Below are 27008 nucleotides of genomic sequence, written 5' to 3' on the forward strand. Positions count from 1 at the left end.
TGTGTTGTTTCTCTTCTACTATGAATAAAATATGACTTGATGAGATTTATAAATCATTGCATTCTGTTTTTATTTACATGTTACACAGGGTACCAACTTTTCGTTGTGGTTGGGGTTGTCCAGAATCATCTGCCAGGATGTCGTGTGTTCATTTGGCCACATAGGGGCGCCACTAACACTGGTTTTCTTGTCAGGTGTGGCAGGAGCAGATGAAATGTGGCCCCAGAGTTGCATATTTGGTAGAATTTTTTTTTAGGGCAACAGGAGAACATAAAGTAGTAGAACGGAGTAGAACCTGGTCCAGAACTCAGTAAGAGTGTGCTGCCGGGTATATGGTCTGCAGCAGACCCGAACTGGAGCTATTCAGCAGTAGTTTCTGGGTCTGGTTGGGAACTGGGAGGTGACCAGCAGCAGATCGTGGAGAATAGCTCCTCTATGAACGCCCCTCAGTCTCTCAGGCTGCTGTGAATCACTTTTTCCACCTTCAGCGGAGCGAGCTCAGACTGGGTCGTTCCGACTGGACGCACGCGCTCCAGTTTTCTTCGTCTCTCCCAAACTTTAGCTGCACACACACACAGACATTAAAAGAAAAGTTCGAAGACTTTCTTTGTGTCTGATGGGAGATCATGGGAGCAGCGGGGAAGCTGTCATGTTTAACCCGCCGATCAGAATCTGAGGACGCGTCTCTGCGGATTTATCGCCGTTGATTTTCAGACATGGATCTTCAGGTGGTCGTCTGGCTGCTTTACTGCCTTCTGCTGCCGTCCGCCCTGTTAACAGGTAGGCCAGCTGTGTTTCACACTGCGGGTGGAAAGTGTCCCAGTAACGGGCTGTTACTAACAGGCTGATAGTGGGATTCTCAAGTTCAACCATTCATGCGTCCACATCAACCGCAAAGCTTGGTATGCTGAAAAAATAAACCGCAGCTCCGTTTGTGGCTCACGTCTCAAAACTCGGTGAAAGTGTGAAGTTTAGCAGAAAAAAATCTCCGCGTGCGCCTCCTCCGGCCTGCGTGCTTCTGCTACACATCCTGGGTGCAGACAAGAGCCGCGTGCAAACATCTGTGATCTGTGAGCTCAGAGTGGTCTCCAGGCGGATGTTTATCGTGTTGAAGGGGACACTTGCTGCTCACCGTCTGTTCTGGGTTCTGCAGGATGTCCAACACAAGCTGCTTCCTCCTGTTAGACCTGAGCCGCCCTCAGCTGCTGGCTGTTGTTCCAGCTTCACTTTTATACAGGATTCCTTTACTCATTCATAGGATTACTTTACTCATTCCTAGGATTACTTTACTCATTCATAGGATTACTTTACTCATTCCTTGGACTACTTTATTTATTCCTGGGATTACTTTACTCATTCCTAGGATTACTTTACTCATTCATAGGATTACTTTACTCATTCCTGGGATTACTTTATTCATTCCTGGGATTACTTTACTCATTCCTAGGATTACTTTACTCATTCCTGGGATTACTTTACTCATTCCTGGGACTACTTTACTCATTCCTAGGATTACTTTACTCATTCATAGGATTACTTTACTCATTCCTTGGACTACTTTACTCATTCCTGGGATTACTTTACTCATTCCTTGGATTACTTTACTCATTCCTAGGATTACTTTACTCATTCCTGGGACTACTTTACTCATTCCTGGGATTACTTTACTCATACATAGGATTACTTTACTCATTCCTAGGATTACTTTACTCATTTCTAGGATTACTTTACTAATTCCTAGGATTACTTTACTAATTCCTAGGATTACTTTACTCATTCCTAGGACTACTTTATTTATTCCTGGGATTACTTTACTCATTCCTAGGATTACTTTACTCATTCATAGGATTACTTTACTCATTCCTGGGATTACTTTATTCATTCCTGGGATTACTTTACTCATTCCTAGGATTACTTTACTCATTCCTGGGATTACTTTACTCATTCCTGGGACTACTTTACTCATTCCTAGGATTACTTTACTCATTCATAGGATTACTTTACTCATTCCTTGGACTACTTTACTCATTCCTGGGATTACTTTACTCATTCCTTGGATTACTTTACTCATTCCTAGGATTACTTTACTCATTCCTGGGACTACTTTACTCATTCCTGGGATTACTTTACTCATACATAGGATTACTTTACTCATTCCTTGGATTACTTTACTCATTCCTAGGATTACTTTACTCATTCCTGGGACTACTTTACTCATTCCTGGGATTACTTTACTCATACATAGGATTACTTTACTCATTCCTAGGATTACTTTACTCATTTCTAGGATTACTTTACTCATTCCTAGGATTACTTTACTCATTCTTAGGACTACTTTACTCATTCCTAGGATTACTTTACTCATTCCTTGGACTACTTTACTCATTCCTGGGATTACTTTACTCATTCCTTGGATTACTTTACTCATTCCTAGGATTACTTTACTCATTCCTGGGATTACTTTACTCATACATAGGATTACTTTACTCATTCCTTGGATTACTTTACTCATTCCTAGGATTACTTTACTCATTCCTGGGACTACTTTACTCATTCCTGGGATTACTTTACTCATACATAGGATTACTTTACTCATTCCTAGGATTACTTTACTCATTTCTAGGATTACTTTACTAATTCCTAGGATTACTTTACTAATTCCTAGGATTACTTTACTCATTCCTAGGATTACTTTACTCATTCCTGGGACTACTTTACTCATTCCTGGGATTACTTTACTCATACATAGGATTACTTTACTCATTCCTAGGATTACTTTACTCATTTCTAGGATTACTTTACTCATTCCTAGGATTACTTTACTCATTCCTAGGATTACTTTACTCATTCTTAGGACTACTTTACTCATTCCTAGGATTACTTTACTCATTCCTGGGATTACTTTACTCATTCCTAGGATTACTTTGCCCAGTCCTAGGATTTCTCATTCATTGGAGTTCATTTCTAAATACTAGGATTACCTAACTCATTTTTAGGATTACTTCACTTATTCCTCAAATTATTTTACTCACTCCTGGGTGAACTGGGCTGCTATCCTCTGGTTTTCACTGAAAGTAATGGAGTTTTCTTTTAGGATGATGTAACATTTCTAGTTTCTACCGTATTCCAGGTGAATTTACTCTGACACAGTAACACATATCTGGATTTTGACACTTCTGTAGTAATCTCACAGCTCTCTGTAGAGACCAGGATAATATGTACAGTCCTGGTAGATGTGGAGATACAACTGATTTATTTTGGGGTTGTCTCTTTAGACAGGAGGCAGGAAAACCCACCTGAAGGGAAAAACCTGGTTTAGATTCCAGGCTGAAACACAGAAAAATATCAAGGTTGGTGACTTTAGTTAGTGGCTGTGCCGGGATTTGGGTCAGGTTTATTTGTGTCAGATGTGAGGCACCTTTAATGACACATGAAATTACATTGACTGATGGCAGCAAGTAACTGATCTAACTGTCAGAAACATGAGCCGGAGCAGCAGCACTCAGCGAGGTGTGACTCCAGCTTTCCTGTATTTCACACCTCACATTCTGCTGCAGCCACAATTAATGTGTAATCTCTTCTAAAGGGAGAAATGCACAGAAAGATCCACATTCGACACCATAAAAGGCCTCTGACACAGCAGAACATGCAGTTAGACAGGACGCGTGGCAGGTCTGTACTCGTTTGTCAGAGAGGACTCGAATGCAACTCTGTGGAAGATAAAGTGATTATTGGGAATTATACAGATACAAAGGGATAATTTGGGCTGTTAAACGTGTCTCTTGTCGAACGGTGAAACTTCCTGTTCACTCAGAGCTGACACATCCTGCATGGGAGAAGTTCTGGAAAGTGTTGAGCTTTTCTTTTCACTTCCTGTGCATGTGACATGCTGTGGAGTCATTCTCAGCATGACGCTTCTTCATCAAGTAAACATGTTTGCTCAGTTGTTCATGGATGGTCGTTTCATGGAATTCTCTTGGGAATTACATCAAAATTTCCATTATGTGGCAGAAAAAAAAACATGATATTTCTGTCTGAAGACCCATTTCTATGAATTGGTCCACTATGTGGTCTGGAGGTTAATGCAACCAATAAACCAATCACAGACTGCTTTTCAGCTGGCATTAGACTGGTTATCAGACGGTATCGGAGTGGTTGGGTATGGGTCTGGGAAATAAAATTTAGAGGGATTGGTGGGGTGAGGGTGTCTGGGGGTTTGTGGTCTCTGGGTTGCCTGGCCGGATTGGCCCTGGCCCTGGCTGCGGCCTTCCTCTGCCTCCTTCTATCTCAGTTCTGGTCTCAGTGGTGGCTCCTGGTTGCTCTGGGTTTGGGACCCTCTCAGTCTGCCTTTGATCCTTGGACGGGGGGACGGTTGCATTTACATGATCACTCAACACATCTCACCCCTACTGCTGAGTACACTCACAACCCCCAAACCCCCCCCCCCCCCCCCCCACACACACACACACACGCATGCACCCACAAAAGCACACACACACACACTAGTTGCTGTTCATGGTTTTTCCAGGTTCCTCTCCCAGGTGCTCCTGTAGATGGTCTATAGATGGCCTGCTGGTCTCTAGAAGCCTTCAGGATGTTTACTGCTTCTTTCCAGGTGCAGCAGCTGTTCAGTTTCTCCGTTTCACTCTGATTGCAGCTGTTCTGGTTTGTTTTCTACTTTTTGTTTTGTTCTTCCTTTTTCAATCTTTTCTTCTCCTATTTCTCCTCTATCCACCTTTTTCCTTCTGTTTCTCCGGTCCAGCAGTTAGAAGCAAAAACGTATTTTAAAAATAATAATAAAGAAGAACATTTAGGTTTTAAGGGGAGCCCCATATCCAGAAGCTCCTCTTGGCAGAGTAAATTAGTTCAGCAGCCAGACCATCATCCTGCTGCCACCATGCTGGACAGGGTAGAGAAAAAAGAAGGTATTGGACGGGTTATCAGACTGCTTAGAGGTAACGTGCAGTAATGCATCTGTTACAGTTGCTGTGATGCCACTATCACAGGTGTCTCTGTTTGTGTGTGTGTGTGTGTGTGTGTGTGTGTGTAAATAAGGAGTTTTGTCCTGAAGTTACCTGTTACATCATTCAGTTTTCTGTGTGCTCATGTTCTTCTGAGTCAGAGATGTTGTCTTCTGCACAGTCACGCTAAACCTCCTACAGTCAAGCAACTGTTTACCAACCCCACCCAAAACCACGTCTTCATCCTACCATGTGATGATGTCAGACATGGACACACCTGCTTGTTCATGTCTCAGAACGCCACACAACCTGCCATCATAAAGTCTTTTTATTGTCTGTGTGTTTGGAATCAGATGAAGAAGTTTTTTTTAAACAACACTACACCAGGACGGGTTAGGGTTGTAACACCCACCCAACCCCAGCAGGGGTCCCAGCCCAGACTTCTGAACTACACTGAGGTGGTGGTGGTGGAATCAGCTGAGTGATGACGGGGTTGTTGGTTAGAGTGGGTTGTTTGGCCTCCCATAAGCATAGATAATTCTAACAAATATGTGGTAAAACTCACCTCTACGCATGTAAACCTCAGTGGCCACAAAGTGCTTTAAATTGCAAAAAAGAAATCAAATACTAAAACCAAATATAAATACTAGTGCATTCAAAATTAAGAAGTTAACAGCAGTAACAAATTTATGTAATTAATTGCTTTAATATTTTTAACGCAGTTAACGCATGCATGTAAACTCAGTCTTGAATAATGTTTCATCCCTGAACTGAACTTAGTCCTGGATTATACTGAGTCTAGCGACTATTTTGGGGGGAATACACCCTAAAATCACTGGGTGAGTAATACAAACAGATGACTCGCACTCCTGCTGCCTAAAGACCACAGGTAACTAAACTATATCAAATATCTGACTTAAGAGAAAATTAATAGCAAAAGTTTTAATCTATTCCTTTACCACTGTTGATAACTAGTCATAACCAGATCAGGGTTTTATATTTCAGTGTGGATTGTCAGTTATTAAAGGGGTAGTGCACCGTAAAATGTTGTTTTTCAGCTTTTAACATATTCTTACTTAATTGTGATGAAAACCATCAACCCTGTTGTTAAATTTTGTCATTTTTTATTTCTTTAAAAAACGGGATTTTGTTGGTCACAAATGGCTCATAGCACCCCCTGCAGGGTAAAACCAGGTTTTGTTTTTCATGACATCGAGGTAAACCCCACAGCTCTTCCCTCCAAATGCAGGTAGGCGGGTCCTCATCTTGCAGGCATAGAAAGCCACGCCCACCAACGCATATGAAGGGATGTGAGCTTGTCTGGTGTAGATCTGCTAGTTTCAGACTTCTGTTCTTTCACAGAGTGTCTGATGAAATATTCTTGCAATGGGATGGATTTATGTTTTTGAGGGGTGTAAATGTAACGCAGGATTTTATTCTTTACCTGCAACAGACAGCAGCTCAAATCGTAGCAGCAGCAACTTCCTGCAGCTGCCACAACCTGCCGTGAGTCTCCACAGCTTTCCAGAGCTGCTGGAGCTGCTGACAGGCAGCTAACAGTGCTAATGGCCCACTCTCCGCCCCCTGATCACCGCACACCTCCCACCCCAACCCTTGCAGTTTCAATCATTTTTCAAATTTTAGCAGTCAGTGGAGTTATGCAAAAAAAAGGGAGTGGAGCTACACTTTAAGTCAGTTTGTTTCAGATGAATCATAGTTTACATTGATGCCCTGATGTCTGATATGAAAACCAGAATAACTCTGAGGTCTTCATCAGTACCTGCGGACCCTCATCTAACATCCATGTTAGCAGGTAGCAGCGGGTATGAGGTCATCAGGACTCGCCACTGCTGTGATGGTGCAACACACAAAACAGCTGCTGGATTCTCTGCATCAATACAAACACATTCCTCCTCATCATCATCATCTTTATCATCATCATCATCACCATCATCATCATCAGGCAGCGTTTGAATAAACAGCTTACATTTGATGAAGAGGATGTAAAAGTCATGAAGCCAGCAGATTTGATGTGACATTAACGCACCAGAATGTTTTTCCTGTTATCAGTTGACTACATCATGTCTTTGCATAATTGTTCTTAAAAAAACACAATAATCCTAAAAAACCCCACTGACTGTTTAAAAGTTTTCTTACTTTTTAGACCAGATGATCGCTGTAGTTAGTCGTTTATTTATTTCCTGAATCTTTCTGGATTGTTTACAGTCCAGCTGATTTTAGACAGTAGAGGATAAAAACTACCTGGAGGAACCTACAACTTCCATTTGGTAGAAGGAGACTCTCCCCTTTTCATCATAATCTGTCCACTGTGAAACTCCTGCAGGCAACAGGATGAAGGAACCGAAGTACTTCTTTCATCTTCATTGTCAACAACCAATGGAGAGTAACAAAAGATTATTCATCCCAATGTTTGCTGTGAGGGAAGTGGCTCATAGTCAGTTTATGAACTTCAAAACTAAATCTCTGTTTCCACAGCAACCGTTACCTTTACCTGTAGATGGGGTATAAACCGTAGTGATAGCTGACGGTAACAGTGTGATGTCATAGCAGTGCAACGCCTTCCTGGAATCGTGATGGGGAAGAAGGCGACCCAGAACTAAAGGAGGAGAACGGTGTACCTCCAGCATTTAAACAATAACAAATCCTGCTTTGTTCTTACTGCTGAGTCACACAGGAAGTCATGATTCTTTCAACCAGTCAGAGGATTGCAGGGTGTAAAGCTCCACCTTTTAGGATGGGATTGGTAAAACTGATAACGCAACAAAAGGGTAAGACGGCTCAGATCAAATATTCTGGAACCTTCTATTTTTACCAGTGGAAACGTAAAAATGTGTTCCGATCCTTTCCGACCGGTACCAATCCATACCGTACCGACCCGTACTATACTGATCCATTCTGATCCATACCATACCAACTCGTACCATAGCGACCCATACGACCCCTACCATATGATCCATTCTGATCCGTACCATACCAACTCGTACCATACCGATCCATACGACCCCTACCATATGATCCATTCTGATCCGTACCATACCGATATATACCGATCTATATCGTACCATACCAATCTGTACCGTACCAAGCCGGATCTGTTGGTGGAGACGGGACTTTAGATGTGTGCTTGTATGACCTGATGTTCATGGATCAGACCTACACACATGTTACATATCCACTACTGACTTTGTTTAGTCATAATCATTAATTTCTTATTCATGGAATGAAAAGAAACTTAAACTAGAAAACATTGGAAGAAAATTTAATAGAGGACAACCCATCTACAGTCTGGTGGGAAACTGGGTTACATGGTGGAAGGAGAAGGTGGGAGGGGCCTAATATTCCAGTAAGAAGACTGACAGAGAAGGTAAACAGGGATTAGATGATGCAGGCCCTACAAGGTAGCCATGATGGAAATATTTACTGGACATCAGGGACATCTGACTTTGCAGGGAAGCAGGAGAAATGCAGGCTTCAGTTCTTGGGTGTGAACCGACTCTGGTTTAGGACTTGATGAATTCTCCAGAATGTTGCATCTTTGAACAAGTCTTCTGGATTACAGATGTTATCGTCACTCATCAGCTGATTTCTGAGACATGGCCTCATGATTTGGTATGTTTTTATGTGTCCAATAAGATTTTCTAAGAAAATCTGATCAGATGGCTTCAGCCAATGTGGAGGTGAATGATGATGCATCAGGTCTGCTGCAGATTTCTGACCTGCTGATCAGATCAGATCTGCAACCTGGCTGCAGGAACACCCTGTGTTTCCTGCTGGTTTCTCCCCCACGCCATCAAAAAGAAGGAAGGAAGTAACACGAGGAACTCTGCCAACTCAGCTCTGACAGTGAAACCGAGAAACCGAAGACCACGTCACGACTTCTTCGGTTGCAGAACGATCCTCAGAAATCTGCTCTGAGTGAGAGATCCCTAGTTAGTTTCTGCTCTGCCTCTTCCTCTGTACCATAAATGCTGTGTAAAACCCAGCTTCGCTGTTAGTTTAGTCCCAGTTACCCAGTAAACATCATTTCGCTGTAACACCTGAACTGGAAGTCATTAAAACTCTACTTCATAGCAACAACCTGCAGCATAGTTTCACCGTTTGCTTCATATTTTCTGATAAAAACTGTGATTTTTATTACAAATGATTAACTTGATGTACTTATAGGTGCATTAATGTACAACAAACGAGCCTGTACTACTTTATATAGGGACGCCTTTTAGATCAGAGAATCATAATATTCATAATTTAATGTTAATCAGTAAAAACATCTTCTCTTGTATAACACCTGGTTTTACCTTTATTATGTATTTGACTTAACCCAACCATTTTCATCATAAATTCAATCATAAACAACCCAACCATCTGAAAAATGTTTAATATTTAATCCAGTCTGAAGGCACCTCAACTCCCCTCTTGTACATCTCATAAACTTTATTGCTACGACCAAAATGGCGGTGTGTTTACGTGTGGAGTGACGGGCTGAGGAGGTCAGTGTGGCGTATTTATGTCTGAGGGGATCAAGACCTACTTTACAGTTAAGCTTAACAGTTTCTCACAACAACTAAAACAAACTGCAGAACCTGTTGGAAAACCTGCAAACGTCCTGTCACCACTGAGTTCCAACAAGCTACCCAAATCTGAAAGTGTTTTTGAATAAAAAGAGAAAAAGTCTGATCTGAAAATGCCCATAACAACACGACAGACCAGCAGTGCAGCCGTTTGGAAACTACAGTAAAGCTCCAGGTTGTGGTGTTAGTGGGGTATCTGATCACATGACGCGGTTTACGCTTCATGCGCGCTTTACCACCTTACAGTCTTTGTTCACAGCATCATGCTGTAAACAAAGACTTCAGTCACTAATATACAGCAAACAGCTGGTCACGACTGTAAACAACATACTGCTGTAACAGCACATACATGTTACTGTACTGTATGTAACTGAACATGCTAAATCCCTCCTGTACATCAAGACCTTTCCGTCTGTCTGGACACATTTTCATCCACATCACATCAGATTTCATCGCTTGTGATGCAGCGAGGAGTATTTCCTCTAGTGGAGAACCCTTCCCCTGCAGAACTTGGCTGGGATCCTGCATCCAGGGCTGCTAGCAGAGCCGTGGCAGCATGTGGACGCTGGTTGTTCACCTCCAGCCAGAGGAAAACTCCTCAACTGGGTTTAGTAAAAGCTGAGGGTCAGCTGTTCCATTTAGGAAACATTCCAGGAAAATATCATAAAGCAATGTTTAAAATCTGCTTGACAGATTCTGATAACTAGTTTAACTCTTTAGTTTGTAATGACTGGAGCAATGACACGAGGACTGCTAGTTTTATGGGGACTGACTTCTGCAGGTGTGAGTTACTTATTCTGACTGATATGACCAAAGCAAATGATGAAGTGAATGAAAGCAAACACTGCACGTCCAGAAACGTTTGCTGTCTGATCGACGCACGAGAAGCTCGGACGTGCACACACGACGAGTTGTTGTGGAGTTTGAACCGAAAGTGATGAGAATATTGATTCTGATGAGAGAAAAACTGTAGACAAATGAAACTGTCCAACCTGACTCCCACTTTCTGTTATGGAAATCTTCACCGGAACTGTTCCTGGTCCAGTTAGACCTCTGACAGGATCTTTTCTGGGAAGCAGAATTTGATCAGAAATCAGTCTGAGATCTGACCAATCAGAACATCTCACTGTGGAGCTCAGAGTCTGAAACATCTCCTGATAACACCACATCAGACTGGAGAAGGTCTCACCTGGTTCTTGAAGGTCTTAGCCGGTTCTGGAATGTCTCACCTGGTTCTAGAAGGTCTGGAACTAACCAGTCTCCTTGTGTGTATCTAAATAAAGGTAAAACTGCTGCTGGTTGATGATAACCTGAGTAAAAGGGTTCTGCAGTCTGGACCAGACCAGGGGAAACCAGGGTTTCTAAAGCTGCCGTAGGTACAAAAACCAGTGTACACCAATTATAGTTAAGTTTTGGGATTTATAAAAACCAAACTTGACAGGAGAATGTTCCTACTTCTGACCCTCCCGTACACTCTGGAAAAACTGGAAACGGCGACTCCAACGATCCAGAATAAAATCAAGGAGATGATGAGGTGGAGAGTCTGCTGCCAATATTTACCAGTTATGCTGGGCTCACACCAAACGATTTTCATGGTCGCAGACTAAAAACAGAAGTCTTTAGGAAATCTTAGGAGTTTTGCTTGAGTCACAGCGCTCCCGTCATCTCGGTCGTTAGGTGTGAGCTGGTAATCTGTTTAACGTCAATCTTTCTCCAGTGTTGGATCTGCGACAATTTCTAACATGTTAGATATTATCGCAAGTCGCAGTGACGAAACACGATCAACAACCAATAGATGAGTTCTGACAAAAGCAGAAACAGGAATCCCGACATTCAGACCACCGGCAAAAAAGGACGGGGGGGACGAACAAGAAGCGGTGATGAAACGTCGTCGGTGGACCGTCCAGAGAGAGGAGCGGGTGGTTATTAGAAGTAAATGTCTGCTGTGGATCATTTATGTGTTATAGTATAATGATCTAACGAATAAGAGAATAAAAACTTGTTCATCCCTCCAGATTCTGATGAGTCGGTGTAACACCTGGTGGAGATGCAAAGCCACACTTAATAATGATGATGTGTAATTCCCTCCCGGAGGGAAACTCTCCCCTTGCTTGCTTTACTGTGTGCAGATCAGCCCTGTTTGATATCACCTGTCCAACATGTCACAAAAAATGCTAAAAGAATCTAGTTGCAGTCTTGTAATTTGTGACCCTATAGATTCACAGTCTTTGTCAAATTTCAGTCTGAGACTAGGCTGAGACTTAAGACTCTAAACATTGGTCTTTAGATGTGAGCTGGTAGTCTTTCAAAGTCTTGTGCAAATCTTTTAAAAGTCTTCTGGTGTAAGCCCAGCCTTAGTAAAAGAAGATGTGAAAAGTAAGCTTTGGTAATTTATTCTGAGATCCAGCAGAGGACTTCCTCTGAGGACACAGCTGCTGCGGTGCTGGAACTAGTAAGAAATATTATTTACCAATAAATCTGTTATTTTATACATAAAAAAGACTACATTACCGGCATCATTACTGTCATTTAGCAGACGCTTTCCTCCACAACGATTTACTGTGGGCTGCAGCGTCTTGCCTAAGGCCCCAACTGGAAGGTGTTACTGTTAATCCCTGTGGGAATCGAACTTCTATCTCCTGCATGGCAGATGGATATTCTACCAACTGAGATATCCAGCCCATAGACTGTATATAAAAGATGGGTGGAGCCTTCGCAACATCACCCGTAGGTTTCTGAAGAGCTGAATTGAAGCTCATTGGGCAGTTCCCACTGTCGCCATCTTGGCAGCGTACCGCATGTCATCATTCCCGGAAAATCCAAAAATGGGCAAAGAGGTGGAGCTGAGAGGGGTACTGTGAAGGTGGGGGTGGATGATTGACACCCATCAAACTCTGAGCTGCCTGTAGTTAAGAGCTAACCAGGCTAACTCGGAGCTAACAGTAGCTAACCAGCTAACAGAGGTAGGTGGGCTAAAGCTAAGGCACGCTGTTAGCTGGCTAACAACCGCGATTGTCCTACACTCTCCCTTGTTGCCGTGGATATTGGATACCTGTCAGTCAAAAGGTCACACCCTAATTATGCTGAATTTCAAGATTAAATAGCATCCAAATGGATGAGTTAGAAAGAAATTGACTGTATTTTGGAGCCAGCCCCTAGTGGATGAGGAGTGAACTGCAATTTTTTGCCCTTCTGCATAGGCTTCACATTTTACCGCCGGAGGTTGCCGCTTGATCCAGCCACTCCATCCTCCTCTCTGGTGTGTCTTCCCTCTGACACAGCATTGACAGGATCTCCACCTGCTGCCCTCCTCTGCCTTTCTGACTCTGATGATGATCACACCGTCCCCACCAGATAAAACGTGTTCTAGTTTTTCAGCATGGTCCATCAGGATCTCAGTCTCACATTCCGAAAAAAATCCGCTTCTTCCCTTTTTTTCCCTCCTGGGTAGGCTGTCCCATTTCATGAACGTTAAGCAGACTTTGAAGACCCTGAATTGGGACATACAAGATATGATGAATATTTATTATAGGCGTTCACCTGACCTTTTATAGCCACCATGTGGCCGGGGCAAGGCGCTCCCTCATGTGCACAAACTTTAGAGGTGATTCTGATTTATAAACAAAAGCAGGTGTGGGACATGGCTATTAGAAATCTGAAATGTTTTGTGCGCCGCATTTCCTGTTTGCCCTGCGTACGCCACCTGTAGTCTGCTTTGCTATGCTCAGGTTTAGACATGAGTTCAACTGAATTGTTGTTAGTGGGAGGAAGCGTTCCTCTGCAGGGCTGTTCAGCACGACTTCATGACCTGGTGAGAAATACTAGGAGTGTGTGTGAGCTGTGGATGGTGTGTAGGAGTGTGTGTGAGCTGTGGATGGCGTGTAGGAGTGTGTGAATGTGAATGTGAAGGGTTTTGCACATGTGGAGGATTCAGAGGCAGGTCAGCAGCTTTTCTGAGGCTCTGGCTGGTGGAGCCTCTTCAGGAATATCTGTGATGTAAAGCAGGAAAAGGCAGCTTGAAAGTGCTGTATGTAGAAATGTGGCTTGTGAGGCGTTTAGGTGACACAGCATCTGCTGTAAAACTGAAACTCACACACACAGACTGGACATCACGCCTCACACAGATTCTTGTAAGTGTTCCCGTCTGAAGTCCCATGATGCTGATCACATGACCGGCTTATGTGTGTGCTCAAGAAAAGTGGAGGTTGACAGCAAACCGTTCCTGTCACATGATAGTGGCTGGATAGCAGAGCATCCGTCTCTCATGTAGGAGACCAGAGTTCAATTCCCCCAGGGAATAAATATTAACACCTTCCAGTTGGGTCCTTAATGCTGCTGCTTAACCAGTGTAAGTCGCTTTGGACAAAAGCCTCAGCTAAAATGACTGTAATGATATTTATAATGCTGTGTTGCTTCTGCTCACAATACCTGTAAAACAGAATATTTCTCTCTAATTTGGCCCTCCATGAAGAGGAAGAGGAATGTATGTGGACATCCTAGATCAGCCATGACAGAAAATGTCGAGACTTTGCAGCGACTGGCAGCTTCTACCAGCCTGCTGCAGTTTGTGGTTCAGGTTTTGGTTGCAGTTTCTAAATTAAGGGCAACACAGGAAGTCTTCTGTTAACTGAAGAAGCAAAGACTCTCCTGCTGAAGCCCTGCAGCCTGTTAACACGTCCATCCTGGTGGTTTAGATCTGCCAACCTTCTGTTTACTGCAGGAAGAGTTTGCAGCAGATTGTTTTTTAAATTAGATGGAGTTCTGTTTTCATGTTGGTGAACCTCAAATCACAGCTTCCAGCAGCATGAAGCTCCAATAACACCAGTAGTTGGGTCCTGTGCTTGTATGTTGTATTTAAATGCAGCTTATTGAGCTTCTCATCAGGGTGACCCACGTCTCCAGATCTGGACGGTTTCCATGAAGCAGGATTCAGGGAAAGTCTTGCTTATTTTAATAAGTCTGGTTCAGCTCAATCATTGTGGCCTAAGTAAGTCCCAGATGAGTTACCATGGTAACTAGTGCCAGTAAACAAGTCTGCTCCGGGCCAGTCTGGTGGTGGAAACGAGACTCCCATCAGAGCGTTGATAAGATCACATTTTAAGATTATTACATTATAAATAAACTAAAATTAAAATCAGATCACAGCATTTTTATTGTTTCTAAAATAGATAAAAACTTCAATACTGCAAAAGTCAAACATCATAAGTAAAAACTGCATTTACCATTTACTCCAAAGACCACCAGTATGGAGGTGTTTCCCTCCTTCGTCAAGGTCCTAATTGTTTGATTTTTGGTTTTCATGCTTAAATGTCATATTACTTTCTCCCTAAACTCTGCTCTCACACTCTAAAAAGTCTCTTCTTGCTCTCAAATATATCGTCTTCCTTCCAAAACTCTGCTCGTCTGCAACCTCCTCTGAACCTGCAACCCTAAGCAGGGTTGCAGGTTCAAATCTCCTGTGCTCCAGCTTGATCTCGTTCCCTCAGTCAGACACATTCTCTGCTCTGGGATATTTTTCCTCTCTCCTGGGTTGCTGAGTGAGCTGTCTTTCAAACGTCCTTCAGCCAATAGAATTCTAGATGAATGCTGACCAAGAAAATTGTCCCCGCCTTCTTCAGGGTGTGCTTGTTTTACTTCACACAGTGCACTGAGTTCTTAACTGGGATCATCAGTAAACATGCATGGATAACCCAACCCAGCAACCTCTATCGAGCATCTTGTTTTTATTAAGCTTTTCTTTTAATACATGCACATGTTTGTTTTTTTTAATGACAGAAAAACACACTAACTCACAGTAAAAGTACTTGTTTAAAAACTGACCATACCTTTACAAACCTACTGCACACCAAATAGGAAGCTAAGGAAATCATTTCATCCATCATGTGGGAATGTCTGGACGTCTGGAACCAGTCTGGATTAAATCAGGCTAAACAACTTGTTAGTGGAATGACTGGTTAGTGTAACAATTGGTTAGTGGTACTGATGGTCAGTGGAACGACTGGTTAGTAGAACCACTGGTTGGAGTTACTAATGGTCAGTGGAACAATTGGTTAGTGGTACTGATGGTTAGTGGAATGACCGGTTAGTGGAAGTGCTTGTTAGTGGTGTGACTGGTTAGCGGTACGACTGGTCAGTGGAACGATTGGTTAGTGGAACGACTGGTTAGTGGTAGTGCTTGTTAGTGGTACAACTGGTCAGTGGTACAATTGGTTAGTGGAACGACTGGTTAGTGGTAGTGCTTGTTAGTAGTACAATTGGTTAGTGGAACGACTGGTCAGTGGAATGACTGGTTAGTGGTAATACTGATCAGTGGAACGATTGATTAGTGGTACTGATGGTCAGTGGAACGACTGGTTAGTAGAACCACTGGTTGGAGTTACCAATGGTCAGTGGAACGATTGGTTAGTGGTACTGATGGTCAGTGGAATGACTGGTTAGTGAAATGACTGGTTAGTGGGAGTGCTTGTTAGTGGTGTGACTGGTTAGTGGTACGACTGGTCAGTGTAACGATTGGTTAGTGGAACGACTGGTTAGTGGTAGTGCTTGTTAGTGGTACAACTGGTCAGTGGTACAATTGGTTAGTGGAACGACTGGTTAGTGGTAGTGCTTGTTAGTAGTACAATTGGTTAGTGGAACGACTGGTCAGTGGAATGACTGGTTAGTGTTACTAATGGTTAGTAGTAGTGCTTGTTAGTGGTACAACTAGTTAGTGGTACTACTGGTCAGTGGAATAACTGGATTGTGGAATGAATCATTAGTGGTAGCGCTTGTTAGTAGTACCACTAGTAGTAGTACAACTGGTCAGTGGAATGATTGGTTAGTGGTACGACTAGTCAGTGGAACCACTTGCATAGTGGAATAACTGGTGGAACGACTAGTGGTACTGATGGTTAGTGGTAGTGCTTGTTAGTGATATGACTGGTTGGTTGTACCAAGGTCAGTGGAACGTCTGGTTATTGGTACGACTGGTTAGTGGTTCAACTGGTCAGTGGAACGACTGGTTAGTGGAACAACTGGTCAGTGGAACGACTTGTAGTGGAATGATTGGCTAGTGGTGCGACTGGAGGATTAATGAGGAGTTACTGCTGGTTCTGACTTTCTCTCTTTCTTGAGCAACTGGTGGACCTTCCTGGTGTCTGATGTGGGTGATCGCAAACTGCGTGACCAGGTTAACTAGAGTTCAGCTCGGACATCAGGGTCTGATGCTATTTTAGTGTCTGTACTACGCTGGGAGGGCTGCAGTCAGAGAAACCTGACCTGACCTGACAGCTAACCTGAGAAGGTTGTTGACATCCAAAAGGTAATCTCAGCAGGACAGAGGAGCTTGTTCTAATCTCAGAATAAATGATCTGTTCACACTTCAGCTGGTAGAAATCGCAACATAGTGTCCATCTCCTCCATCCCTGACATCTGTCTGTCCTCCACCCTTCTGCCAGATTAACCTGACATCTGTCCCTCCTCCACCCTTCTACCTGATGAACCTGACATCTGTCCCACCTCCACCCTTCTACCTGATGAACCTGACATCTGTCCCGCCTCCACCCTTCTACCGGATGAATCTGACATCTGTCCCATCTTCTGTAGGATGCCATATGTTGGCAGAAAAGATGGAATTAAAAGTAAACATGGATATTGTTGAAGCGATGACACAGGTTGTTTTGTATTTTTACCTCAGTGCAGATGTATGAGAAAAATGACGGAAGCCATGATTTATGAGACAGACAGAAACCTCCCTGCAAGCCGGTCTATCAGATTCTGCTCTGCAATGCAAACAGAATGTGCACGTGCCACAGGCCATGACTGATTGCTGTAAAACGCTCCACAGTGACAGCAGCTTTAAAAAATGCCATCTCACCAGTACAGCCCTCAAACAGAGAAGAAATTCATACAGACAGCTGAAACTGGAGGAGCTTCGTCAGCCATGAAGGAATTTGTGACATGCAACAGGAGAGAGTCGTCAGAGAAGTGAAAGACAGCTGAAGACAAGCGGCCAAGGACACCCTCCAGGTCCTAATCCTCCAGGCCTCTCATGGTATTTATAATCAGATGCAGGGACGTAAAAGATACAGATTTACCATGTATTTACCTGGTTTTATAAAACTTAGTGTTCTCTGTAGACTAAACTTCTGATTATATATATATAATATATATATTTGTCAAATCAAATCAGATTTGATGATTTGATATTCACTTTATAGTCGAAGCAGAACGGCAACTTTGTCCCCATCATCCCCCATAGGGCATGGTATGACTTGTCCATGTAGATCCTGGCAATAAACAGCTTCAGGGACTGATACTCCTCTCCAGACACTGTTCCCAACTCATCCATCCATCCATCCATTTTCTACCACTTATCCGGAGTCGGGTCACGGGGGCAGCTGCCTAAACAGGGAAACCCAGACTTTTCTCTCCCTGGCCACATTCACCATTACATCCGGAGGGATCCCGAGGCGTTCCCAGGCCAGCCGAGAGATGTAGTCCATCCAGCATGTCCTAGGTCTTTCCCGGGGCCTCTTTCCGGTGGGACATGCCCAGAACACCTCACCAGGGAGGCGTCCAGGAGGCATCCTAACCAGATGCCTGAGCCACTTCATCTGGCTCTCGATGGGGAGGAGCAGCGACTCTACTCTGAGCCCCTCCCGGATCACCGAGCTTCTCACCCTATCTCTAAGGGAGAGCCCGGCCACCCTGCAAAGAAAACTCATTTCGGCCACTTGTATTCGCGATCTTGTTCTTTCGGTGACTACCCACAGCTCGTGACCATAGGTGAAGGTAGGAACATAGATTGGCCGGTAAATCGAGAGCTTTGCCTTTTGGCTTCTTCACCACGACAGACCGATGCAGTCAGAGGAGGAGTAATATATATGCACGTGCACATATATATTAGTGCCTTCTCCAAGCCCACAAAGCATATGTAGTCTGCATCACTGGAGACACCACACCGAGCTGCCTGCCGATCTCCTGCTCCATCCTTCCCTCACTTGTGAACAAGACCCAGAGATACTTGAACTCCAGTTCTTCAGTGTGTGTGTGTGTGTGTGTGTGTGTGTGAGAGAGAGAGAGAGAGAGAGAGTACTGTAGGGTGGTGTAGTGATGACCTACAGGGGGCTACTGCTTCCACAGCTCTGGGGAAGAACTGTCACTGAGTCTGTCTGTGGTGGTTTTAATGTTCCTGTCCAGCTGTTCTGATGGAAGCGGTACAAACAGGGCGTCCTGTCGGCTTCACCTTCCTAAGGAAGAAGAGCCGTTGTTGGGCTTCTTCACCAGGTGGGAAGTGTTCAGTCCAGGAGAGGTCAGAGAAAATGTGGATGTCCAGAAACTTAATGCTGTCCACACGCTCCACTGCCTACTACTAGGACCTCCCTGGTCTTGTTGATAAGAACTAGATTGTTCCTGGAACAGCATTTTGTGAGACTCTGGACCTCTTCTCTGTACTGGGTCTCATCATTGTTGGATATGAGACCCACCACGGTGGGATCGTCTGCAGACTTCCCAGCCATGTTGGTGGGGTGGCCGAGCAGTCCTGTGGGAAGTGGGTGAAGAGGGCGGGACCGAGCACACAACCCTGCGGCGTTCCAATGTTGAGGATCAGTGGTGAACATGCTGACTTTCCTATCCTCACCACCTGGGCCTCTTGGTGGGGAAGTCCCTGATCCAGGTGCAGAGTGATGCTGGACTGTGAACAGAGATAAGCTGCAGGGACAGGTTGAAGATGTCCAAAAAACTTCTGCCAGTTGGTCTGCACATGGTTTTAGTGTCTGACTTGAGACCTGATCTGGACCCGCAGATTTTCCTCAGGGTGGAGGTGACTTGGTGCAGCTGCAGGGTAAGAGGCTGATGCTGCCTCTGGCTGTGGAGGGTGAACAGTACTTCTGCAGCTGGAGAGTTGAAGCGTGGAAGAAGCTGTTCCAGGTGTCAGGCAGAGTGGGGTCGTGCTGACCTGCTGGTCTCTGGGCTCTCTGGGCCACATGTTACGTGTGTTGTTGTGATTGAAGTGCTCCTCAATGCGCTGCTTGTACCTGAGTTCTGCCAACTTGATGCCTTTTGTCAGGTCTTTGTGGGCCCTGCTATGAGCCAGTTTGTGTCCTGCTCTGTATGCTGCATCCCGGCTTTTAGCAGGGACCGAACTGGGCTGTCCACCCACGGCTTCTGGACCGGGATGGTCTTTGTGGGTAGGACAGCATCAGAGCAGAATTGAACGTAGGACAGCACAGATGACGTGTGATTAAAGTCTCTTGTTGGAAAGTTTTTGAATTTATGGAATTTGGGAAGGACAGATTTTAATTCCACGTGGTTTAAGTCCCCAGCCACAATCACAGCTGCCTCTGGATCAGCGTTCATCTGCCCAGTGATCAGGCAGTAAAGCTCCTCCAGCGCTAACTTAGCATTAGCTTGTGGTGGTATGTAGGCCGCTATGATCAGGACCAGGCAGAGTTCTCTAACCAGTTTAAACTGGTCTGCACTTCACTGCCAGTTATTCCAGGTCGGGGAACAGAAGGTTCCAGTAATGTTTGTAGCTCTACACCACGAGATGTGGACGTATAACACCTAACCTCCGCCGCTGGTCTTACCCGAGTCTGCAGTCCGGTTGACACAGAGCAGAGAGCGCCCGTTAGCTCCACCGATACGTTGGGATATTGTTGTCCAGCCCGGTCTCGGTGAAGATTGCCACACAGCTGTCAATCTTACATGAGACGATCCTCAGACAAATTTCCTCCAGTTTGTTGGTGAGGAGACTGGTGAGAGCTGGTCTGTGTGGGTTAGCTTGTAGCCTAGCTACATCTCCTGGGCCACAAAGGAGGGGTGGTGAGGGCCTCTGTGGTCCTCTGCTGGATTTGAGTGCGGAGGACCAGTTCCAGCAGGCCAGCCCTTTCGTAATGGATTAAGATTTCCAGTATTAAAAATGCGGGTGAAAAGACAAAGAAAAATCAAAACAAAGGTAAACAGCTGAGAGCCTGAGCTGCTGCGTCTGCCCACGCTGCCATCTTAGGAAAAGAAAATGACCCCCCTGTGAATGAATAACCAGTGTCAAGATTGATCAACAGTGGTAGTTTCCATGGTGATGGATGGAGCTACACCTAGTCCGACCACACTTCACTGTTTATGGTATCTGACTGAGTCCATCATTTAACTGGGACAGGATGGAAAATATTTACTCTGTTTAAAATAAGTGGACACATATTTCCACTTAGTTTAGACCAAATATTTAACGCTGACGCTTCCTCCAGTCTTTGTTTAAGCTACATGTCCCAGCACCATAGTGTATGATGAAGTGGTACATTCCCAGCCAATCACGTGTTATAGACATCCAGTGATGCTAACAGGTTTTCAGTGTAGTGAGTCCCTGGGAACAACAGGTGACAGTTTGAGTAGGTCCCTGGGAAATTAAATTAGTCCCCACTTAAAAAAAATATGTCTTTCTTTTTATTTTATTCTTCTATTTCTTAAATGAAAGTGTTTAATTCCTTTCATGGTGGTATGACATGGTTAGAATTAACATATTCACATATGTATATGAAATATGAAATTAAAGAAATAACATTCCAAATCTGAAAAGGTCACATACCAAAAACAACCACTGTTTTATTATTAACACAGATCAGTTATACCATGTATTAGTTCTGGATATCACACTTCCTATAACTGATGCCAATCTTTTTATTATTAGTTACTCAAACCAGTCAAACAACAGGATCCATGATTCGCCAACATGATAAGTTCAGTTTCTCAGACACTGTTCTGGCTGTTGGTATTTTTTTTATTTTGTTTTGTCTCCTCCTCCACCCGCCTCACCTGCTCCGCCTCCTCTGCTCCTCCGCTTGCCTCCCATATTTCTCCATCCACCTCCCCTGCTCCTCCACCCACCTCCTCTGCTCCTTTACTTGCCTCCCCTGCTCTGGACAGTCCCTGGTGAGTGATGTGAAACCCAAATCCTAAATCCTGACTAACAACATTAAAGTTTGCAGAAATCTCCACATCTGCTGAGTGATCAGAAGTATGATGCTACAGGAGGATGAATCCAGCACTACATTTTATCATGGGAACATCATCAACAAACTGTATGAGTTACAACATCTTCAACCCAAGTCCAGCTGCCTGCAGGCAGATGGAGGTCAGGGATGATGGTGTGGTTAACGAACGGTGTTATCTCTTCCATCCATGCGACTGTGTTGCATGATTAGCTGCAGGGTGGAGCTGTAGGAGGTAAAGCTCAGCTGGATTCTACCTCCACCACCAGACAGTAGACCTTCTATAGATTTGACAATATCTCAAAGAAATTGTTCCATGTACACAGAGATTCCTCCTGATTCTCTGAATCTCCTGATGATATTCTACACTGTAGATGGTGGATCTTCAAAGTCTGAGGAACATTTTTCTGAAATTGTTCCACAGTTTTAGAGCCAGTTTGTGTCAAATTGGTGAACCTCTGTCCATCTTTCCATCTGAGAGACTCTGCATCCCTGAAATGCTCCTTTTATACCAGTCATGTTACTGACCTGTTGCCGGTTAACCTGATTAGTTGTTAAAATGCTCCTCCAGATGTTACTGGTTTGTACCAGTTACTTTTCCAGCCTTTTGTTGGTCCTGTTCCAACTTTTTCCAGACGTGTTACTGCATCAGATTCTCTATCAGCTCATATTTTCCATCAGATGGTGAAATGTCTCAGTTTCATCATCTGAGATGTTGGTGATCTGCCACTGGGGATAAAATATGACCTAATGGGATTCTGGTTTTGTTTACATTTTGCACAGCATCCTGACTTTCAGGTGGTTCAGACATGACTCAGCTGCACATGCTCAGTGTTTCTGCCATGTCTGAGGCCAGCTGTAACAGGAAGAGTTTCTGTTTTAGTGAGCATAGTTTAAAGCAGCTCAGGAGTTAGTCCTGGTTTCTGTGTGGAGACGGCATGCTTTGACCTGTGCAGAGGGCCCGCCTCTGGCTTGGAGTCAGCTGGGATTGGTTCCAGCCCACTGCTGCCCCCTACAGGCTGATCGAAGTACAGCTGGACTCAGAAGCTGCTTCTGGAGGTGATAACATGAGCTGGACAGTTTGAGGGCGAGTTTACACCCAGTCTTTCATCAGATTAGGTCGTTTCCTGCTGGAGATGGAAAAAAGCTGCAGTCAGAGCTGCAGACAATGTAATTAAGTCCATTAATATTTCTAAAACATCTACAGTCATCTTTGCATCTTGAACATGTTTAACAGCTGGATTCTGACCAACATTTTAACAGGCTTTTCATAGATTTGATATGTGACAGAAGTAAAAGCAGCAAGAACGGTGTCCCTAAAGACAAACAGACATTCTCTGGTAAACTTAACCTTCACAAGAAACATCCCTGAGTTGTCTTTAGTGTTGTACGTTCAGTTCTGCTGTGCTAAAGCAAGGCAGATTTATTTATTTCATACATAAGAACTCAATGTGCTGTACATGATCGACAGCAACAGACAAGTAAATACACACTGCAAATATCAGCCATCTTAATTAGTTAAAACACTTTCACTGAGAAAATTCTGACTAAAATCCAGTGAAATAATCTAGACTTTAGAGAAGAAACATCTTAAACAAGTGGTGAAACATTCATTTCAAGTCCTTTATTAAGTAAAAAAAAACTCCAAACCAGCCTGGTGATGCTTCTTTTCAGCGTTTCTCACTTTGAGTGAAAAGATCTTAAAACAAGATGATGATTCTTAATTCAAGAATAGCAAGCTAGTTTTTAAGCTAACAAGGCTCTCCTGAATGGGCAGCACCACCTGAGTCACCATCACCAACACCACAAATACCATACACTACCAGTTCTTTAATTCTTCTTCAGTTTCTCTTGTTTTGGGATCTCTTCTCTCAAAGTGAGAAAAAACAATGAAAAGCATAATCACCAGGTTCTCAAGCTGTTTTCACTTGGAATGAATGTTTCGCCGCTTGTTTTAAGATGTTTCTCTCTTGTCTAAAGTCTAGATATTAATTTGTATTTCAGGAAATTTTACCAAGTGTTACAGGGAGGTCTTAAAACAGATGTGACACAGTGTGCAAGAACCAAGATGACTTCAAACTGACACTCAGTGAGATGATTTAACTGGATAAGTGTGAAAAATAACCCAGTTTAAGATTAAGTAACTACGTAAGAAATAAAAGATGTGATTAAAAATCTCACAATTCTGTTCTTGCTGAGTAAATCACTCACTGAAAGCAAGATCAAAGGACTTTTTGGCTGAATATAAGATTGTAAAAGACTGGGTTAGATGGACCGGTTTTAGATATGATACAAACCGACATCAGCATCCTTACCATCAACTTCAGTGAACATATCCACATGTGCAAGAAAATATATTCAAAAGACAGAAAAACTCCTTTTTTAATTAAAAGCTGTTGCAAACACTGTAAATAAATTTTAAGACAGAATTTAGCTGAAATGAGGTTTGGATCGGATTTCAGGTTTTCTGGTAAATTTGTTCCAGATATAAGGATCATTAAAAACTAAATATTAGTTTGAACTCTGAGGATGGAAAGCAAACTTGACCCAGATGATCGCAGAAATCTTGATTTATAATATAAATATATACAAAGTATATATATATAAATATAAATATATATAAAATATATTTTGCACCAGAACCATTTAGAGTCTTGTACACCAGCAGCAACAGTTTGAAACCAGTGTAGAGATGTGCGAACCAGAGTGATATGTTTTAAGACCCTTCTTCTGGTCTTGATGAGGACATGAGGACATGGATTAGTTGCCCTACAGGTTTACAGAAACCTGTAAAAACTGCATTACAGTAGTTAAGACATTTTTCTACATCATGCTGAGTCATCAGTCCCCTTATTCTGGATCTATTCTTCAGGTGATAAAATCTGATCTGGTTCCTGCTTTAATATGGATTAAAATTAAGGACTGACCCATTGGTTTTAGCATTGCAGCCTGAAGCTGGACACTTATCTTTGGTTCTAAATGCAGCCATTTCAGATTTGTCTTTATTTATCTGAAGAAAATTCTGAAACATAAACTTACTGATGTGACTGAGACACAAACTGAAGCTTTGTCTGGGACAATAATATAAAGCAAAGTGTCGTCTGCATAATTTTCATCAGATATTTGGTTTGTTTCCATGATTTCCATGGACCTGTAATTGTTCATGACTGAGGTGTCCAGATTGATTGGTTTTAGTCAGGATGTGTGTTTACGGGATTTGTGGGAAACATCCTGACAACAGAGAGGTGTTGACCACATGACTATATGGTTAAAATAATAACTTAATTAATAACTTAGAGGGGCACAGATAACATGCAGCTCTGCTCTAAACCAGGACTGAAATGTGTCTACCAGAACTTGCAGAATTGATCTGGAGTTTTGCAGCTGGACTCATCACAGATTTGTCGTTTTATAAAATGCCAGGTGTCCATAACACCTCTGAATGTGGTCTGATTGGTTCTGAATCTGTCCTCAGTGATATCTGTACTTCATGCGGCCTACCTGTCTGTTCAGGCTACATGTTCGCAGCAGAAGTCTGACTCGGAGTTCAAGCTGTTTTCTGACTGTTGTCTTTATGTTTGCAGCATGTCTGTTTCGCTTCAACTTGCTGTCCCTGGTCTACCTCCTCTACCTGCTGCTGCTGCCATGGTTCCTGTGTCCAAACAAATACACCATCAGAGGTAAGAACTTCCAGTCTATCATCACATCTGATTGCTCTTCTCCTAACTCCACATTGGATCAGATAATAAGGCAGTTTATTTTTGTCCTGTATCGTTATAGTTAACAAAGATGATGAACATTTATATGAATTACCCCAGACTTTTTAGATAAGGTTAAACCAATTAATCTTTTTCCAGGTCATACCGGTCGCTTTATCAGAACAGTTTTCTGCACCAGTCTGCTGTTTGTTCTGGGCCACATCTGCTTCCAGACTGTCCTGCACACCTATCCTCCCCTCAGCTCTGCCATAGGGGACAACTGCTCTCAGTGGGACACCATAAGCAGGCATGTGGGACTGTCCAGGTATGTGTGGAGTCCTCAGCATCTTCAGCCTTAGTGCATGATTCTGGGATCAGGTCTCTGTGTGTAAACTGTACCTGGTCTGTTTTACCTGGTTTATGTTACCTGGTCTGTTGTACCTGGATTATGTTACCTGGTCTGTTGTACCTGGTTTATGTTACCTGAGTGTAGGGTTCTGTTTCAGGAGAACATGATGTGTTACAGCTGTGAACATTCAGATTCAACTTTATTTACCTTCTTTCAGTAACAAAGTTTTGCACGTCAGCACATAAGAAAACCATCTGCACCTGATCAGATGTTGAAACTCAGCCTCAGATCAACAACATGACATATTTTACTGAGTCTTTACTGCCAAAGATGTGTCTGCCATGTGTTCTCTTAACAAACTCTGTCAGCAGATCCTACGGGGTGGGGGTGTGTCCATGGCAGGGATGGGGAAAGTTGGTCCTAGAGGGCCGCAGTCCTGCAGGGTTTGCATGTTTCCTGTTGCAGCTGCACCTGAATCAGATTAATGGGTCAACAGCGAACCTACCCACCTACCTACCTACCTACCTACTTATTTATTTATTTAATTATCTGTTTGTCTGTCTGTCTGTCTGTCTGTCTACCTATCTAGTTATTTATTTATCCATTTATTTATTTCAGGCTTCCTTTGGATGATCCGTGGAATATTCTGCGTCTGCTGTGTCCTGATGTAGGCGTGTGTTTGGTTTCCTTGGTAACGGTCATCCTGTGCAACAGATTGGTCAGGAACAGAGAGATGGTGGCTGCTGCCAACATCACCTCGGTAAGTCGCTGTGGTTGACAGAGATGTGCGTTCATGTCCACTTTAACTTATACATAAAAGTTGTGTTGTTACTCGGACGTGTCTGCTCCACCAGCAGCATATAAAGATAGAGGACTTTTGTTCAGGACTACATTGAAACTCAGTGTTTGGTTCTGACTCTCTGCAGAGCCCAGCTTCCTCCTAACCTCCTTTCTGAAAGTGGACAGAGAGGAGGCTCTTCTGTTTTAAATCTGTTGCTAAGGTAAATGTTCTGTATGGAAATAAAGACCCTGAAGGTGTAATTACAGGTTTTATCAGCAGAATACATGAGCAGCAGCTTCTTTCCATCCAGCATGTTAGTCTGAAGGCGGCCTGGAGAAGCCACACCTCCTACTTCTTTTTAAAGTCTCCAACTCAGAAAAATAATCCCTCCAAGGTTTATCACTGTGATTGTGAGAGTCTCCAAGGTCGTTGAACATCTTATGAAAGCCATCACAGAGATATACAGTAATGCTTTAACTTGATGTATTAGGACAAGTAGCACAAACAGCATGTTCACATTATATTTACATTATTTTTAAAACAAGATGTTGTTGATATTTGTATAAATATGGTCAGTTCTGTGACTAAATTTATAAAGTGCACTCTTTCATCAAATTTATATTAAATCATGGGTGGCAATGCCAAAGACAGGCACCATTTT

At 43.3% G+C, this 27008-nt stretch overlaps 1 protein-coding gene across 1 annotated transcript in view; it reads left to right on the forward strand.

The window, feature by feature from the left end:
• Positions 1-341: 341 nt before the first annotated feature.
• piezo1 (piezo-type mechanosensitive ion channel component 1) overlaps positions 342-27008 on the forward strand; it is a 103905-nt gene continuing 77238 nt past the window's right edge. Inside the window, 4 exon segments of the mRNA XM_042010406.1 lie at positions 342-780; positions 25104-25199; positions 25377-25542; positions 26185-26326. Of these exon segments, the coding sequence (XP_041866340.1) occupies positions 717-780; positions 25104-25199; positions 25377-25542; positions 26185-26326 (468 nt within the window). The 5' untranslated portion in view covers positions 342-716.

Source organism: Melanotaenia boesemani, chromosome 16, assembly GCF_017639745.1.
Source record: "Melanotaenia boesemani isolate fMelBoe1 chromosome 16, fMelBoe1.pri, whole genome shotgun sequence".
NCBI classification, from domain to species: domain Eukaryota; kingdom Metazoa; phylum Chordata; class Actinopteri; order Atheriniformes; family Melanotaeniidae; genus Melanotaenia; species Melanotaenia boesemani.